The sequence below is a fragment of the Bos javanicus genome, chromosome 10 (assembly GCF_032452875.1).
Source record: "Bos javanicus breed banteng chromosome 10, ARS-OSU_banteng_1.0, whole genome shotgun sequence".
In the NCBI taxonomy this organism is placed as follows: Eukaryota; Metazoa; Chordata; class Mammalia; order Artiodactyla; family Bovidae; genus Bos; species Bos javanicus.
In genome coordinates, this window is record NC_083877.1 from 11,669,571 (window position 1) to 11,688,154 (window position 18,584).

Below are 18,584 nucleotides of genomic sequence, written 5' to 3' on the forward strand. Positions count from 1 at the left end.
TGACACCATGTTCCATCCTTTGGTGGCAGTGCATAGTATGATACTCCATTTGAGCAAGCACCAGCACATGCACCACTACACATTTACTGACTAAATGACTAACATAAAGGAGAAGAGGACTTTACAGATCCAAGCTTAGAAGGAATAAAGGTTTATCTTTGTATGTCATATAATATTCAGGTATTAACATACTTCAATGTAAACACTGAAAATTTGTTCATGAAGAAATATCAGGGTACATTTCACAAATTTTTACTGGATACATAATAGGTAATAGACATTGTTCTAGGTAGCAGGTTTATAAGACAGACTAGACCCTGTGAGATAGAATCTAGGATCATAACGTAAAGATGGATTTTTAGTATTAAAACTTTTGAAGATAAAATATTAAAATATTGCATTTTGCAATTTTAGTCTTACGGGTAGGTTACATCCTAATTTAGAATTTAGGATTAAATTGATATACAAAGATTCCTTCTTTGATCTAATACTATATTAAAATTTCCTTTTATTAGATTTTCTTCCTCTCTTTCATTAGCTGAGTTTTATGGTACTTTGTTATTTGGTTTTTGATATCTCTGCACCTAACTATATATTTTGGAGAACTGGAGAACTTTGCATATACAGTTGACTTAGACAATGCAGGGATTAGGGGCGTTGACTTTCCATGCAGGAGAAAATCCAAGTATAACAGGCTTGGCCCTCCGTGTACACGTTTGCTGGAGAAGGCAATGGCACCCCACTCCAGTACTCTTGCCTGGAGAATCCCATGGACAGAGGGGCCTGGTAGGCTGCAGTCCATGGGATCGCTGAAGAGTCGGACATGACTGAGCGACTTCACTTTCACTTTTCACTTTCATGCATTGGAGAAGGAAATGGCAACCCACTCCAGTGTTCTTGCCTGGAGAACCCCAGGGACGGGGGAGCCTGGTGGGCTGCTGTCTGTGGGGTCACATAGAGTTGGACACAACTGAAGTGACTTAGCAGCAGCAGCAGCATACACGTCTGCTCTGTATCCAAGTTTCCACATCCATGGATACATCCAACCTTGGGTCATGTGGGACTGTAGCATTGACTATTGAAACAGATCTGTAAGTGGAACTGCACAATGTTTTCCAAGGGTCAATTGTATTAGTACAGAACAAGTAGGAATTTCTCTTTGAGGTTCTGCTATGTGTTTTCTCAGGCTGAAAAGAAATTATTTAGATTAAGTAAATATGTATGAAATTATACTGTTGAGACAGGTTGGGTATGTGGAAGTGAAAAGTGAAAGTCGCTCAGTCGTGTCCGACTCTTTGTGACCCCATGGAATATACAGTCTGTGGAATTCTCCAGGCCAGAATACTGGAGTGGGTAGCCTGTCCCTTCTCCAGAGGATCTTCCCAACCCAGGGATAGAACACAGGTCTCCCACATTGCAGGCGGGTTGTTTACCAGCTGAGCCACAAGGGAAACCCAAGAATACTGGAGTGGGTAACCTATCCCTTCTCCAGGGGATCTTCCCAACCCAGGAATCAAACTGGGGTCTCCTGCATTGCAGGCACATTCTTTACCAACTGAGCTATCAGAGAAGAGAAGTGAAGTGAAGTGAAGTTGCTCAGTCATGTCCAACTCTTTGCAACCCTGTGGACTGTAGCCTACCAGGCTCCTCTGTCCATGGGATTTTCCAAGCAAGAGTACTGGAGTGGGTTGCCATTTCCTTCTCCAGGGGATCTTTCCTATCCAGGGATCGAACCCAGGTCTCCCACGTTGTAGGCAGACACTTTACCGTCTGAGCCATTAGGGAAGTCTGAGCTATCGGAGAAGCCCTAGGTAAATATCATGGAGGCCCTAGATAGTATATTCACACACATATTTAAGGTGTTTCATGTACGAGGACTGCTCTAGATTCTGGAAACTCAGTGATGAGGAAACCAGACGCAGTCCCTGCTCTCAGGAAGCTCAAATCATACAACACAAGTGAGTACATAATTCCATGATGAGGTAGGGAAAAGAGCATGGTCCTTTAGGAGTATAAGAATCAGATGTAGATCAGGGTGTCAGTGGAGGCTTCTCTGAAATGGTCACACATGCAGAGATCTGAAGGGTGAGAAAGACCTGACTGGTAAAATTGGTAGAGGTGGGCTGATACCAAAAGAGATTTGAGTTTTGAAAAGATATCTCTAGCTTCAGCGTAGAGACATACTAAATTCTGGGAGATGAATTAGAAGTGATGACTAGAATGGTGGCAGTAAAGAGAAAGGGACAGATGCAAGAGGTACTCAAAATTTAGGTGGTAAAATTGGAAGGCGTGCGGATTGATAATGTAAGACCTGCGGGGTTTAGGAATGAAGAGGTGTGAAAGGTGATACTTTGCTTTCAGAGTTGCTCAGGATGGCAACGTTCACTACTGTTCAGAGGAAAGAAACCATGTTTGGTTTTAGACGTCTTGAGTTTGAGGATGTTTCTGTTCAAAAGGACCTAGAGAAGGCAGTATGGATACATGGATCTGGAACTTTGACGATCCTGGGCCAAAGCTATAAATTTAGGATTTATTAGGTTGTTGTTGATTATTGAGATTGTCTAAAAGAGAGTGAAGAAAGAAGAGAAAGCAACTTAAACTGAGCCTTGAGGGAACTCCCGACTCCACTGGCCGAAGAGCCTGCAAAACGGAACAAAAGGAGGCAGCTGGGGAGAGGTTGGAGCCGATGGGAGGAGGTGCTGCAAAGAACCAAGGGGAGAGAGTCCCCCAGGAGTACGTCATGCTGCCGAGAAGTTGAAATAAGAACGGGATATAAAGACATTAACAGTTCTCAACAACTGAGTTTTCTGCATTAACATTTATAAAAATGTGCGTTTTCTTTTTATTTAGGCACATCCACTATGCTGCTTGCTAGAGTAAACTGCGCAGACTGGTCTCATGTGTGTACCGAGCAAAATGTTACCGAATTTCCTGTCGTAAAGATGTACAAGGAAGGCCAGAACCCGGTATCTTACACTGGTATGCTGGGAACTGAAGATCTCTTAAAATTTATTCAACTGTAAGTATTCAGCTTCACCCTAAGATTTTTTAAGTTTTAGATCTATTCAACTCCTAATTCCCTTACTTATTTGACACACCTTGGATAGGTTAAGGAAGTATGAACACTGATGAGAAGAACCTGTCTATTACTTTTTATCACTTTTGGGGAGATAGAAATTTTATTTAATGAGACTGATTTTTTTTTGTTTTGTTTTGAATAGTGTTGTCTTTATTTTGTCAGATGTTTATCCTATGGAATATACTAAGTTCAGTATACATATATATATATATATTTTATAAGCTGAGAAGTATTTTTTAAAATTAATTTTGACTATAAATATTCATCCAGCAACAGGATTTCATGCCCAGTGAACATTACGTCTGTCCAAGAAGCAGAAGAATATTTAAATGGGGAATTATATAAAGACCTAATTTCCTATTCTAGCATGTCAGTACTGGGACTGTTTAGTCCAACCATGACAAGAGGTAAGTGGAACTGAACATTTAAATTATATAATGTATAGTTGAAGGCTTGTTTACTTGTTTTCTTTTTAAAGAATTAATATCTTTTAAAGAGAACTCAATTGTAGAGAATTTTGAAAATACAAAGAAGTTTGAAGAAAAATAAAAATCTTTCGAGTTGTTAAATTTTAAGATAATTTCTTCCCTGTTTTCTTGTGAACTTATGTCTTAAATATTAATATACATTTTAATGTAATTGGGCTAGTACTGTGTATTTAGGTTAGTATCTGCTGTTTTTATTAACATTAAGTGGGTGCATTTTTCCATGTGATTAATATTCTTCAAAAACATCATGGCTGTATAATATTTGATTGGATGAATATACCATAATTTATTTAACTGTTTACCAACAAATAATTTCTTTTATTTCCTTTTTGCTTTGTATTGTAAAGAGTATTTTTATTTATGAGTCTTTGTGTAGGTTTTAGACTATTTAATAGCTATGGATTCCCAGTAGGTGAATAACTTTGTCTTCTGTAAACTGTATATGTGTTATTCATTTTTTTCTTAAAAAGGTTTTAGCATTTGTCTAAGGAATTACTATGAGATTATTATATACTAAAGATATTAAGCTTTTGTCATTTGATTAATATTCCAATTATTTCCCCCAGCTTGTTGTTTGCTTTTTAGCTTTGCCTAGTAATTTTATATGTAATAGTTAAAATTTTTTTCAAATTTATTCATTTTGAGATTTCTTCTATTGCTTTAGCTATAGAAAATCCTTATCATTTTGATTAGTTAATAGTTACCTGTCTCTTCTTGTTGCTTTATATTTTCTTATGCTATATTGTCTTCTTGTTTTGAATATTCTTTTTTAAAATTTGTGAGTGATAAGACACAGATAACATGAAACTTAGCCTCTTAATCATTTATAAGTGTATAGTTAACTAGTGTTAACTGTATTTCTATTGTGTGCAAATTCTGATTTCCAGAACTTTTTCATCTTACAAAATTGAAACGCTTGACACGTTAAAGAGCACTCCCTTTCCCTGTTGCCCTGCTGCTGCTAAGTCGCTTCAGTCGTGTCCGACTCTGTGCAACCCCATAGACGGCAGCCCACCAGTCTCTCCCATCCCTGGGATTCTCCAGGCAAGAACACTAGAGTGGGCTGCCATTTCCTTCTCCAGCTCCCTTTCCCTGTTTCCCTAGCACTTGGCAAACACCATTTTCCTGTCCATTTCTATGAATTTTACTACTCTAGTACCTCATGAAAGCCAGATCATGTAGTGTTTGTCTTTTTCTGAATAGCTAATGTATATACACATATCTTTTTAAATGTTTTCTATTTTATTCACTTTACCTATTGATAGTCTATTTATTTTATAAAGCATGTTGAATATGATTGGGTTGTCTCTTTTTCTTTTTGACAACTTCTTATCTTTTTTGCCTATTGACTCTTCTAAGTGAACTTCAGGCATTTACACATATTGTCTAAACTTATTCAAATTTTTGTTGCTTGTTTTATGCTTCATTGGTATTTCTTTTTTTTAAAAAATTTTTTTTAATTTACTGAAGGATAGTTGATTTATAATGTTGTATTAATTTCAACTGTACCTCCGAGTGACTCAGTTATATACATATATTTTTTTAATATTCTTTTCCATTATGGTTTATCATAGGATACTGTAATATTTCCCTGTGCTATACAGTAGAACCTTGTTGTTTATTCATCCTATATATAAAAGTTTGTATATGTTAATCCCAAACTCCCAGTTCTTCCTTCCCTCACACTTCCCTCCTTGTCAACCACTAGTCTGTTCTGGTTTGTGAGGCTGTTTCTGTTTCATAGATATTTCATTTATGTTGTATTTTAGATTCCACATATAAGTGATGTCATATGGTATTTGTCTTTCTCTTTCTGACTTACTTCACGGTCTGATAATCTCTAGGTCCATCCATGTTGCTGCAGATGGCATTATTTCACTCTTTTTCATGGCTGAGTAGTATGCCATTATATATGTATGTACCCCATCTTCTTTATCTGTTCATCTGTTGATGGACATTTGAGTTGTTTGTGTCTTGGCTATTGTGAATAGTGCTTCTGTGAACACAGGGGTGCTTATGACCCTTCAGATTTTAGTTTTGTCTAGTTTTATGCCTAGGAGTGGAATTACAGAATCATATGGCAACTCTATTTTTGGGTTTTTGAGTAACTTTCATATACTGTTTTCCTATAGTGGCTGCACCATTTTATATTCCCACCAACAGTATAACAGAGTACCTTTTTCTTCACACCCTTTCCAACATTTATTATTTGTAGACTTTTTAATGATGGCCATTCTGACTGGTGTGAGGTGGTACCTCATTGTAGTTTTGATTTGCATTTCTCTAATGATTAATGATGATGAGCATCTTTTCATGTGCCTGTTGGCCCCTGTATGTCTTCTTTGGAGAAATGTCTGTTTAGACCTTCTGCCCATTTTTTCAATTGGGTTGTTTGTTTTTTTGTTATTGAATTGTGTGAGCTGTTTGTGTATTTTGGAAATTAAGCCTTTATTGGTTGCATCCTTTGCAGACGTTTTTTCCCAGTTCATAGGTTGTTTTTTTGTTTTATTTTTGGTTTCTTTTTCTATACAGAAGCTTGTAAGCTTCATTAGGTCATATTTATTTTTGCTTTTATTTCTATTTCCTTGGGAGACTAACCTAAGAAAACTAATTCATCTTATTTTTGATGCATTTCAAATTAATGCTTTTGCCTTCAGCTTTGATACAATGCTTATACTAACAAGTTTAATTTGTTTGTTTTACATAGTATCATTGGTTTTCCGTAGTATCATAAGCCTACCAGTGGGCTTCCCTGATGGCTGAGATGGTAAAGAATCTGCCTGCAAGGCAGGAGCCCCGGGTTCAATCCCTGGGTTGGGAAGATTCCCTGGAGAGTGGAATACGCACTCTAGTATTCCTACCAGGAGAATTCATGGATAGAGGAGCTTGGCAGGTTATAGTCCATGGGGTCGCAAAGAGTCTGACACAACTGAGCAATTAGAACTCTCTCTACACTGTTGGCTATAGTGTTCTTTGAATATTAAAACCTCTCTATACTTAAACTGCCTCTCTTTACTTTTTTTGTCTTTCAAAGGACTGTGTCTTTCAATAAGTTTTAAAGAGAGAGTCCACAGGACATTTATTCTAACCAATGGTGTTGCTTAGAATGTTATTTTCTTGGCTTTGGAGATGGATGGCCTCTTGACTGGGTAGCAAAAAGTGTTTTTTTCATCATGTCAACTGAGGGAAAAAAAAGCACAATGTGAGAGTTGTGAGTTAAGTTTTATTGGGGGGCAAAATGAAGATTATAGCCTGGAGCCAACCTCTCCGATAGTTTTGGGGATCTGCTCTGAAGAGCTGAGCGGGGAGGCAATATATATGTAATTGTGGTGAAGAGGATTACATGCGGTCAAGCACACGTTTTAATAGAAGACTGCTGCTAGTCACAATGAGCAGATGTCTCTGTTAATGATTTTAGTGCTGCTTTTCTAGATACGAAAAGATATAAGAAATTGGGTCCATAAAATCTTTTGAAAATATCTATCTGAAGGCTTGTTCTGCCAGTTTTGCCCAGAGTGCAGAGTGCCTCATTCCTGATTTCCACCCTGAACTCCTTTCAGGGTGTGTTCAACTGAACACAACTAAAATGGTTGGTTGCCTCATCCTTACAGAGGCAGATGGCAAGTAACAATGTTTAGTTGGCATTCTCATGCTGTTTCCATTTATGTAGCAAACTTCCTCTTTCGTTTTTCTTTTATTTAAGATGAATTTCAAAGTCTGAATGAAATATTTTAAGAGTGTTTGTATGGGAAGAAGATCCCCAATGTCCAGCATTATAATTGTATATAGGTGATACTATTAACTATTGATTCTTATTAAATTTTGCTTTCTAAAAATTGCTGTCTAGTAATTTTTGCTTTCTACTTTGTCTTCAAAATTAAAAAAAAAAAAAAGAACTCACTAGAAAGAAGAATAAGACTGTTAATGTGTGCCATGTGGCTTACCATCTTAGAAAGCAAAATCCAGAGGGCGTAACTTTTTAATTTCTATTCTATGAAAAATCATGAAGTAAATGCCTCTATGTTTTACTCCTTTTTCCCTTTCTCATGTTTTTTCACGCACATTGACCTTGTTTTCTGCCTACCTCAGGTGCCTGGTGTCCTGAAGTTCTTGTTTATTATTTACACTGGGCCTCCTTCTGAAAAGAATTAGTCTTTAGATAATAAAAAGCACAAATACAATAAAATCATTAAAACAAGGATAAGAGTCGAGCAATAAAAGTAGGAGATAATTAGGTAGAATACCTAGAAACAATGCAGTGATTGTAAAACTTAACCCTGAGCAATCTGGTAGCAAATAGAAACAAAGATGAAATTTTTGCCAATTATCATCATTATATAATAAATGGCAAAATACTAGTTAGGGTGCTGAGTCACCCATAGAGAAAATATTTCTCTGATTGTACATGCTGAGGGGAATTTTTCATATATGTGTGTATATACATATGTATTTTATTTAGAGATTGACATAGGAACAGTGTGTTGTTTAGTCGCCAAGTTGTATCCAACTCTTCTGTGAGCCCATAAACCGTAGCCTGCCAGCCTCCTCTGTCCATAGGATTTCCGAGGCAAGAATACTGGAGTGGGTTTCCATTTCCTTCTCCAGGGGATCTTCCTGACCCAGGTATTGGACCCACATCTCCTGCATTGTCAGGCAGATTCTTTACCACTTAGGCACTTGCATGACCCCCAGAAACACTGTACTTGACCATATTTCTATACAAATGATGATAAAATTTACATATAATTACCTCTCAACAAACTTGAAAAGCATAATGCTGAAGTATTGATACATAAAGGTGGTTCTGGTGTACCAGAATGGTGTAGTCTGGATATGATGCTTTTTTTTACTGGCTTGGTTGCTTTTAAGCCTTTTAAGTCAGGTATTAGTTCCTCTTCTTTTTTGTTTGTTTTTGTTTGCAAAAACTATCATGGGATAGTTGTTGGACTTTCAGCGTCTACTGAATGAGAAAACATAAAACAATAAAGGGCTCTTATGAATCATAAAATTATGTTCATTTTTATTATATTCACAAATGCTAACTACCAGCATTTGCTGAGCACTTTTTGTATGAGATACTAATTGTTATTCATGTAGATTCTAATGGTTTGAAGACTAATGTGAGTACCGTGAAAGCTGAAATGTCTCTTTTATCTGCTGGTTTATTTTTCAGGCCCCTCCACTAGAAAGTTACTACTTTTCCCCTTATAGTTAATAAATACTTTGTGGGAATATAATTTAAAACTCTGTAAATGTCCTGTTTGGAGAAGGCGATGGCACCCCACTCCAGTACTCTTGCCTGGAAAATCCCATGGATGGAGGAGCCTGGTAGGCTGTAGTCCATGGGGTCGCTAAGAGTCGGACATGACTGAGCGACTTCACTTTCACTTTTCACTTTCCTGCATTGGAGAAGGCAATGGCACCCCACTCCAGTGTTCTTGCCTGGAGAATCCCAGGGACGGGGGAGCCTGGTGGGCTGCCGTCTATGGGGTCACACAGAGTCGGACACGACTGAAGCGACTTAGCAGCAGCAGTAGCAAATGTCCTGTTTCTCATCTTACTTTGCATACTGGTTTTAGAATCCACTCACTGCCTGAAAGAGGTATTACTATGATAGTTGCCAAGTGGGCACTTTCCAATTCCATTATTCCTTCTACCTTTATTAGTTGGCATACTACTTGTTTGTTTATCAGTATGGTTAGCTGAGTTCTTATTTTATTCAATGGATTATAATCAGCCGCTATCATTAATTTGCTCAGGTTGTCCTAGGATCCCTTTCATCCTATTATACTTTTTTCCCCATCATCCCTGGTACCTGTGACCTTTTGATATGTCTCCATTGTTTTTTGAATGTCCTTTTGCCACAAAATGTTCCCAGCCCCGTTCCTAGAATCAGCCAGTTCTCCAGGGAATCCAGTTTCCTTTAGTGAGACATTGAATCTAAAAGCTGAGATCTAGGGGTTAGGAATGCTTTTAATTACTGGGGTGTTCTTGCCTCTTGCTAACAGAGCTAAAATACAGATGAATCTACATATGTGTGTGTATAAATATAACTATGTAATAAAATGTAACAGTGGAAAGAAGCAGTATTGCTAAATTAATGTATTTATTTTATGCAGTTAAATATGCTTAAAGTTAAAACAACTAAATATTGTAAGTCACTATTAATATTACATTTCAAGTATATTTATAGTGGTTAAAAAACTTTTTATTTAGATAACTGATCATTTCCTTATATTTGGGTTGGCATATATTCTGACATACATGGCAGTTTTCACCAAAAAGGAGAATGTGCCTGGTTTCAAACATTCAAAGGGGAGTTTACACTTTGATTTAGTGGAAACGGATATAGATCTGAGGTCTACAGTCTTAAATACTCCCATTCCCCAAGGAACTCTTAGGATTTATGAACAAGTAGACTCATGAAGAGCCTTCCAAGAAACATATTCATGAGTTTAGAATCTTATGAATGAGCAAATTATATGGAATGTTAGTGTCTTTCCCTGCTGTTTTTTATTTAAAAAAGAAGACACTAAAACAGATTCCACTATGTCACTGCTTTAGGTAACAGTCATCAATTATGGATCAGAATTTAGGGAAATTTCTCTTAGAAATGAGAGTGTAGGCACTCAGTTCCTTCTGGTTGCCTTGTTTTCTTACGTATCTTTTCTAGCTTGGTATAGCACAGGCTAAAGAAAATGTTTTCATGGATTACTCATTTCTCACTAACTTGATGATCATAAATGAGCTCTCAGTGCTGCTTGCAGCTGGATCTTGCCACCCTAGTAAGTGGCTTTACTACAGTGTCTCTCAGTCTTGTGGAAAGCATGCCTCATTTTTAAAGACAATCTGGTGATTACGCAGTGTTAATGGTGTTGGTGCTCACATCACGGACTTAGTACTGACTGTTAAGGGACAGATCTTCTGGGTTCAGCATATCCAGACCTCTAGGTGCTTTATGATTCAGCTCTTCCATCGTTGTGTTTCTATTTGAACTGCTGTGAACCTTTCATGCAGCCAGCCGAGGTATCATCTGACCTTCAGTTGGCAAGAATACATCATTTACAAAAGTCCATCTCTGCTCTTTTCTCATTAGTCTATAGCTGTTTAATTCAGACTTGCTTCTGGGTTGTAAGATCCAGAATATGCTCTTATTTATGAAAATGTATTCACAAAACCTAGAGATAATAGTTCTTGTTTTGAATATGCATATCATAACAAATGGGACAAGACTAATACACAAAGTAATCAAAGTTCAAAAGTAACAAAAACACCTTACAGAAAAATACAGGAAATGAAAAAAGAAGATGCAAATCCCTCATAATTGTAGAACCCTAACACAGACAGTGTCAGAGGACTAGAATTTCCAGTCTTCTGTCTTTTTCTATGCATATAGGTCCTTTTAGGTTTTGTGGTATAAGGTGTGCATCGTTTCACATACCTGCTGTCTTTCCAGGCTCCATATAGCACAGCTGTCTCCATTTACCTTGCCTTAGGAGTAGATTATGGAGAAGGCAATGGCACCCCACTCCAGTACTCTTGCCTGGAAAATCCCATGGGTGGAGGAGCCTGGTGGGCTAGTCCATGGGGTCACTAAGAGTTGGACACAACTGAGTGACTGCACTTTCACTTTTCACTTTCATGCATTGGAGAAGGCAATGGCAACCCACTCCAGTGTTCTTGCCTGGAGAATCCCAGGGATGGGGGAGCCTAGTGGGCTGCCGTCTGTGGGGTCGCACAGAGTCAGACACAACTGAAGCAACGTAGCAGCAGCAGCAGGAGTAGATTAAAAGGCAACAAATATTTATTTAACAAATTTGTATGATCAGAACCCTATAAATCCTATAAATTACAGTTGACCCTTGAAGATGAAGGGGTTTGGGTTGCTGACCCCCTGTGCAGTGAAAAATCTCCATTCTGCTGTCTCTGCCTTAAAAACAATTGGTTTGATAAATGATCTACCCAATGGCAGGAAGCTCAGTTTGGGTAGAATTAGGACTCAAAGCCTCTTTCTTTTGGTTCCACATATTTATCATCTCTGATTGAGATCTCCCCATCTCCCCATTGTGAACTCCCCATCTCTGAGTTTATGGAGAACATAAACCTTTCCTCACACCTAGTTTAAATGTCTATAAAATGAAAATACAGGTACTCTATTTATTGAAAAAAATTCATGTTTAAGTGGACTTGTGAATTCAAACTCAATGTTGTTCAAGGGTCAACTGTACATTTAGAGTACATTTATTTTCAGAACATTACGATATGTACATTATCTATGTTGCATTATATTAACGTACATTTTTATAATAATCAAATGTCATGATAACACAGGTTTATTTTAGAACCAACAAGGTATGTAAGGTCTGCACTTGTTTAGTCACTCAGTCATGTCCAGCTCTTTGTGACCCCATGGACTGTTGCCCGCCAGGCTTCTCTGTCCATGGACTTCTCCAGGCAAGACTACTGCCATGGGTTGCCATTTCCTTCTCCAGGGAACCTTCCTGACCCAGGAATTGAACCCACTTCTCCTGCTTTGGCAGGTGGATTCTTTACCACTGAACCACCAGGGAAGCTCCAGGGTCTATACTGAAATATATTTATAATTAATAATAAAGCACTATCATCTATAAATCTGTTCATCAGTTGAATAGCACATATAACTTTAAAGGTTTCAGATTTTTATCTTGTTTGTATATTTATAGCCAAAGAAGAGTTCACTGAAGCAGGAAGCCACCTAAAAGGATATGTTACCACAGGAATTTATTCTGAAGAAGATGTTTTGAGACTGTAAGTGTATTATAATTTTAGGGAGGAGGAAGTTTGCAAAATAATGTATTACCTGTCTTCACATGATTCTTTTTAAGGAAAATAGGGCAGCAACATACCTAAATTTTTAATTTCATCCTGGGAAAATCTGTAAAGTACTATCTGGCTATTTAGAATTTTTACATACTCAAAATTCTTCTTGAGGCTAGAGCCCTCCATGAGGCAACACTGGATTCATACCGCTTCATCTTCCTATAAAATTTTTCCTCTTTGGATTCTGTTACCTGCAGTTTAAATTCTTTGCAGTTATAGTTTTTTGAGGAATTTTACATCTTGAGTGTCTGGGTTTTGATTTGCCATCAAGGTATGCATAAAAATCAGAGTTTTTACGTATTTCTCCCAGAGTTTTAGGTGATGAACCAATAGTTTTGCTTACTTTTGTTATTGCAGACGTACACGTAAGCAGTGCTTTTTATAGCCACTTAAGTTGCTTTATTTGTAGAATTTGGGGCTCCTGTAAACTATCAAATGTTTCAATTGCTGCAGAATGAATGAACTGAAAATTTAGACGTTATTAATACACATCACATTCTACACTAACGACTCATCTTCAGATGCACGTGGAGTTGTTTGTGTTTCTTACCCTCTGACTATATTATTTCCAATTGTGATTTCTGAGCTTAATTAAATCTTTCATCCTGAACACTGGTGACGCATTTGATGATTGAGCTCCTGTTCTATCCAAGAAATCAGTGACTTTTGAAAAGTGAATACCGAACTCTAGACTTTTAGGGAATATGACACATGGCTATTCACTGACACATGGCTATTCAACCGACACATGGCTAATCACCCACTGTCTTCTAGACCAGTAGTTTTCAGAGTATGTTTTGTTTATAACTAAGAGCACCTTCCAGGTAATCTGAAGACTGGGCAGTAGAAAGCCCAGTCTTCAGATTTATACTTTGTTTTAGCATGAATTAAGTTTTTGCATGATATAAATGTTACCATATCACTGGTAATTTCACACAGTCATTTTTTCCTGTTTAGTGATTTTCTTTTAGGTTTAGTTAGCGAAAGTAGTGGTAGGAGAAAGCGGATTTCAGGTTCTCTTTCAATGGAGAGAGCTCAGACTCTGTATCTGGAATACCTCAGTGTGAATTCTGTCTCTGCTATTTATCACTCTTTCATCATCTGTAAAATGAGGATTATAGGGCCATTCTGAGGGTTAAATAAAAATGTAACTAGAAGCACCTGGTATAGTGCCTGGCAAATACAGGCCTATTCTCATAAATGCCTATCTCCTTGCTCAGCAGTTTGGTGAGCAGTCCATAAAGTTAAGAACCATTCAGTGTGTTCCTAATCCTGTTTAGACATTTTCTTGATGAGTAACTTGTCTAGGAAAAGAAAAACCTGGCTAGATTAGTATCTGTTGTTTTCTTCTAATCGAGGTTGTCAAGGCTCTTGAACTTGCTCAGATAGCCTCACATAAGAGCTAAGTTTGCCTGGAAATTTTTTTTTTTTTTTTTCTTTTTTCTTAGTAGGGCTTCCCGTTTGCTGCTTCCGTTGTGACTTCTTTGCCTAACTGTTCATGTTTTCGATGACTTGCTGTATTTTGGTTGGGAATTTTAATACTCCGTTTCTCCACAGGTCAAGTAAATATACCGTAACTCTTCCAGCCCTGCTGCTTGCCAGACACAAAGAAGGCAAAATAGAGAGCATTCCATTAGTTAACGTCCATGTGCACGACATAGTTCAAATAATAACAAATGCATCACTGGAAACATTTGTGAGTATATAATAAGGATGTTTGAAATAGAATCTAGAGCAGTTAAAGGTAGTGTAAAGAACTTTGCGTGTTTTAATACATGGTTTTCCATCTTTTGTTGGCACAGGGCTTGATGTTTGGTGAGCTCTAGATTCATTGGGTTGCTCGGTTTTATTATTCACCCATCATGCGTATAGCTTCTTTAATCCACTGCCAAAAGTCTACATGTCTTTGGATTATTTTTCTTGCTGAGATGCTTGTGGCTGATGGCCGGTTGAAGTACTCCATCTGGGCTGAAACTTGGCAAGAAGCAAGTTTGGATTCCAGAGAGCGGCATGCTAGGCTTCCAATCCTTGCTTGCCTCCTTACTGGCTGTATGTCAGCGTCTCTCCACATGTGTAAAATGGTTATTGTAAGGACTGAATGAGAATGGGTGTTCAGTGCTCTGTGTACAGTGTTTAGCCTGGTAAACACTCAGAAAATGTTAGCTAGTATTGCTTACATTGTTGTAGAGAAAAATATGTTTTATCAAAGTCCTTTTCTGATGCCTACTTTGTATAATAGCGGATTTAAAGGCACAACAGATGTAACCTGCATTTCTTGATTTTGATTGTTTTGCATTAATATTAAACACAGCTAGACTATTATAAATTGATACTTTTCTACATTTCTAAAGTGACATGGGAGCAGTATTATCAACTATAAATACTGAATGAATATCCTCTTGTTGTTGTCTTTTGTCATGATGATCTAAACAATATTACATTTTAGGCTAAAGAATGTGTTCTTTAAGTCATTTTGTGGCCTCAGTCCCACTAACTCCCCTTCCCTAATTAAAGTTACGGTTTATAATTAATCAAGTCATTAAAATTTTTAGGATGCGGTTTTCTAAATTATTTATTAAAGTAACATTTTTGTTTTTAATGACTTTATTAAATGACTGTCTCTTTAGCACATCCATAGTGTTAATATTTTTGGAATTTTTATAAGATGTTAGCTTTTTTCCCCAGATAATACAGAAAACTATAAAGAAGAAAATTAGAATAAATCATAACTTCTTTAACCAAGCTTAAATTTAGGGATAGATTTTCCCAAACTTAAAAAAATTCCATGAGTGCTGTTGTTAAATTTCCTAATGCTGCTTTGTGTTAGAGCTTTTAAGTCGAGAGCATCAGTGACTGTATACAGTAGCTAGCTAGGAGTAAGCTATCTTCTGTCCTGCCCTTAGGTACTAGAAAGACTCCCTCTGGATAGGAAAGAGCAGTGGATGGCCAGATGGTAAACATTTTTTATATAACATCAAACTTTTATTTTAATGAACCTGATGACAAATTAGTCCAGGTAAATAATGCTCATAGTTAGTTAAATGTTAGTTGCTCAGTCTTGTCCAGCTCTTTATGACCTCATGGATTGTATGTAGCCCACCAGGTTCCTCTGTCCATGGAATTTTGCAGGCAAGAATACTGGACTGGATTGCCATGCCCTCCTCCAGGGGATCTTCCCTGGGATTCAATTCCCTTGCAGGGATTGACCCTGCATCTCTTATGTCTCCTGCATAGGCAGGCAGGTTCTTTACCACTAGCGCCACCTGGGAAGCCCGGAGAATGACATGTATACCATCTGTGTAATGGCTCACAAATTCATATGGCCAACACAGACCTTGGGCCTGCTCTCCAGGCTCCTTTATACAGTTGTCTACTTGACACTTTGTCTTGAATATCTTTGAAAGTGAAAGTGGTAGTCGCTCAGTTGTGTCTGACTCTTCATGACCCCCCTGCCAGGCTCCTCTGTAGAGTTTTTCAGGCAAGAATATTGGAACTCTCCAGGCAAGAACACTGGAGTGGGTAACCATTCCTTTCTTCAGGGGATCTTCTCAACCCAGGGATTGAACCTGGGTTTCCTGTATTGAAGGTAGATTCTTTATCATCAGAATCATCAGGGAAGCCCCAGATCATAGCTAATTACATGCTAATTAACTATGTAGTTATTCCAATTAAGCAATAGTATATTTAAGGCTGTCACACTTAGAACTATTTGTTGGGTAATATGTTTAGCATTTTTCTCAAATACATTGAGTTCATTTTTGTGCTTTTATTATAAATAAGAATATGGGAACACACATAATTATAGTCTCTTATATACTCAAATAGCCAACACTCATCTTCCAGTAACCACATTTGATGACCTTTTCTTCTCTGAGTAGCCTCTTGAGTAGCAATCAAAACCCTTGATTGTGCTTTTCCTTTTTAAGATTCTTTTTTTGGCTTTTGCAGTTCCGTCCTCTCCAGGTACACCTTCAACCGTCTTGCCACTCTAGAATTACATCTTCAACCATTTTTTCTTCTTTTGCTACATTCATTCTTTGGGAGACTTAGTATCTATACCCATAACTTATATGCGTCATTATACCAGCTGATGAATCCTAACTTTTGAGTTTCTAATCTTAACTAAACTCGGATAACTCTTAGTCTTTCTTTCCTGACAGGAAAGAGCAATGCCTGCCACTACTGGCCTGTCTTTCCACAAATTCATACTCTTAGTCAGTCATCTAAAACAGGCCTGACCGTGTGACTTATTTGGTACAAAATCTTGTCAGTATTTCTGGGAGCTAGAAAGAACCTCTCTAGTCATTTTCCCACAGCCATATTTGCTTCTGCCTGCCTGAGTCTGGTACACTTCACTATCACTGTTCCCCAGATACTCTGTATGCCTAACACCTGTCTGCACTCTCATTCACCTCTCTGTTCCCTGTATCTGGAATCCCCACTCTAGCACACACTTCAGTCTGTAAAGGTCTTTTTCCTTATCCAAGGCCCAGGTCAAATATCACTTCCTAAAATCACCCATGAGCTCCCCTACCTTGTTTTTTAGTTTTAATTTAGAGGCAGTAGGCTTCCTTATTTATGCTCAGTCACTTCAGTCATGTTGGACTCTTTACAACCCTGTGGGCTGTAGCCCACCAGGCTCCTCTGTCCATGGGATTTTCTAGGCAAGAATACTGGAGTGGGTTGCCATGCCCTCCTTTGGGGGAACTTCCCAACCCAGGGATCAAACTGTGTCTCCTGCATTTCAGGCTGATTCTTTACCACTGAACCACTGGGGTCTTCTTATTGTCGTACATTAAAATTTTTTCTTGGATCACAGCAGTTTCCACACTTGTCTCCTCCTCTAAACTATGAACTCTTTGAGGGCAGATTAAGCATCTTACTTCTTTTTGATTCAGTACCCAGCATAAGGGGCTTCCTAGGTGGTGCACTGGTAAAGAATCTGCCTGTCGATATAGGAGACACGGATTTGATCCTTGTGTCAGGAAGATCCCCCCTGGCAGTCTGCTCCAGTATTCTTGCCCAGAAAATCCCATGGACAGAGGAGCCTGACAGGCTATGGTCCATAGGATCACAAAGAGTCGGAAACAACCAAGAGACTGAGCACACACTCATGCACCCACCCAGCATAAGATCTTAAAATTCTCAATAAATTTTTGAATTGAGCTGTGATGGCTCCATCACACCATATCCATCAAATCTGTTCTGCTGGTTTGATAAGAACTGTCAGTTTTAGGAAGGGGACATAACTCATGTAGAAGAGAAATGACGATAGTTAACATAAGACAACATGGGGAGTTTGGAGAAAAGGGGATCTAAGATTTAAATCATGAAAGAGGAAGGTGTGAGAAGAGGATTTTGAGTGGTCAAAGAGAAAGAATTCAAAGAAAAATGAAAACTGGCAGAGGAAAGTGGCTTTGAGAATTAAGTAGGGAGAAGTATGTGCCAGAGTTCGGTGTTTGAGGGTGAATTGGAGGTGATTGGCACCATAAAAAAATTGTTCATTTGGATTTCTAGTGTGATCCAGTGAAATGGCATACTGGTAAACAAAACCCCTGGGTGCTAGTTTCATTTAACTCTTCCTCCTACTTAGCTGTGTGACTTCAGCAAGTCAACTTCTCATCCTTGGTTTCCTCATCTGTCAGCTGGGGATTTGTTTTCTGATGTAGGAAGATTTAATCCAGCTCACAAGTATATCCAGAAGATGAATTAATAGATGTGATACTAAAAATGGAAAATGGTAGAAGCCTTTAATACTCTTAAGTCACTGCTGTTTTTAATCCTAAGTATTTTAATTTTGTTTCTTACTCTTTCCAATTCTTGTTAATAACAGCCTAAACAAATTGTCTTCTACAAATATATTTTTTTTAAATGTTCTCTTTTAATTAATAAAAAGAGTAAGATTTCTTATTCTTACTACTTTTTCTTTATTTTAAACCACCCCAAAATAAGATCCTTTAAAATTTGTTTTAGCATATTATTGGATTACTTTAATTATGCTAAAAACTCAGTTTTGAAACAAAGTAAGACTTATTAATTTTTAAGTAATCATAGATGTTAAAAGATTATATCTTTAAAGCTTAGCTTATATATTTGTTTAAATTTTATGCTAGAGGAAAAATACTTGTCATATGTGTGTTGACTAGTTTGATCCAGAT

At 37.6% G+C, this 18,584-nt stretch overlaps 1 protein-coding gene across 1 annotated transcript in view; it reads left to right on the forward strand.

Moving 5' to 3' along the window:
* The window catches only part of TXNDC16 (thioredoxin domain containing 16), a 92,823-nt gene that overhangs the window by 61,200 nt on the left and 13,039 nt on the right, over positions 1–18,584 (forward strand). The window contains exons 15-18 of the mRNA XM_061430076.1: positions 2,851–3,019; positions 3,350–3,486; positions 12,270–12,354; positions 13,984–14,122. Coding sequence (XP_061286060.1) covers positions 2,851–3,019; positions 3,350–3,486; positions 12,270–12,354; positions 13,984–14,122 — 530 coding nt within the window. The remainder of the gene's footprint in view (positions 1–2,850; positions 3,020–3,349; positions 3,487–12,269; positions 12,355–13,983; positions 14,123–18,584) is intronic.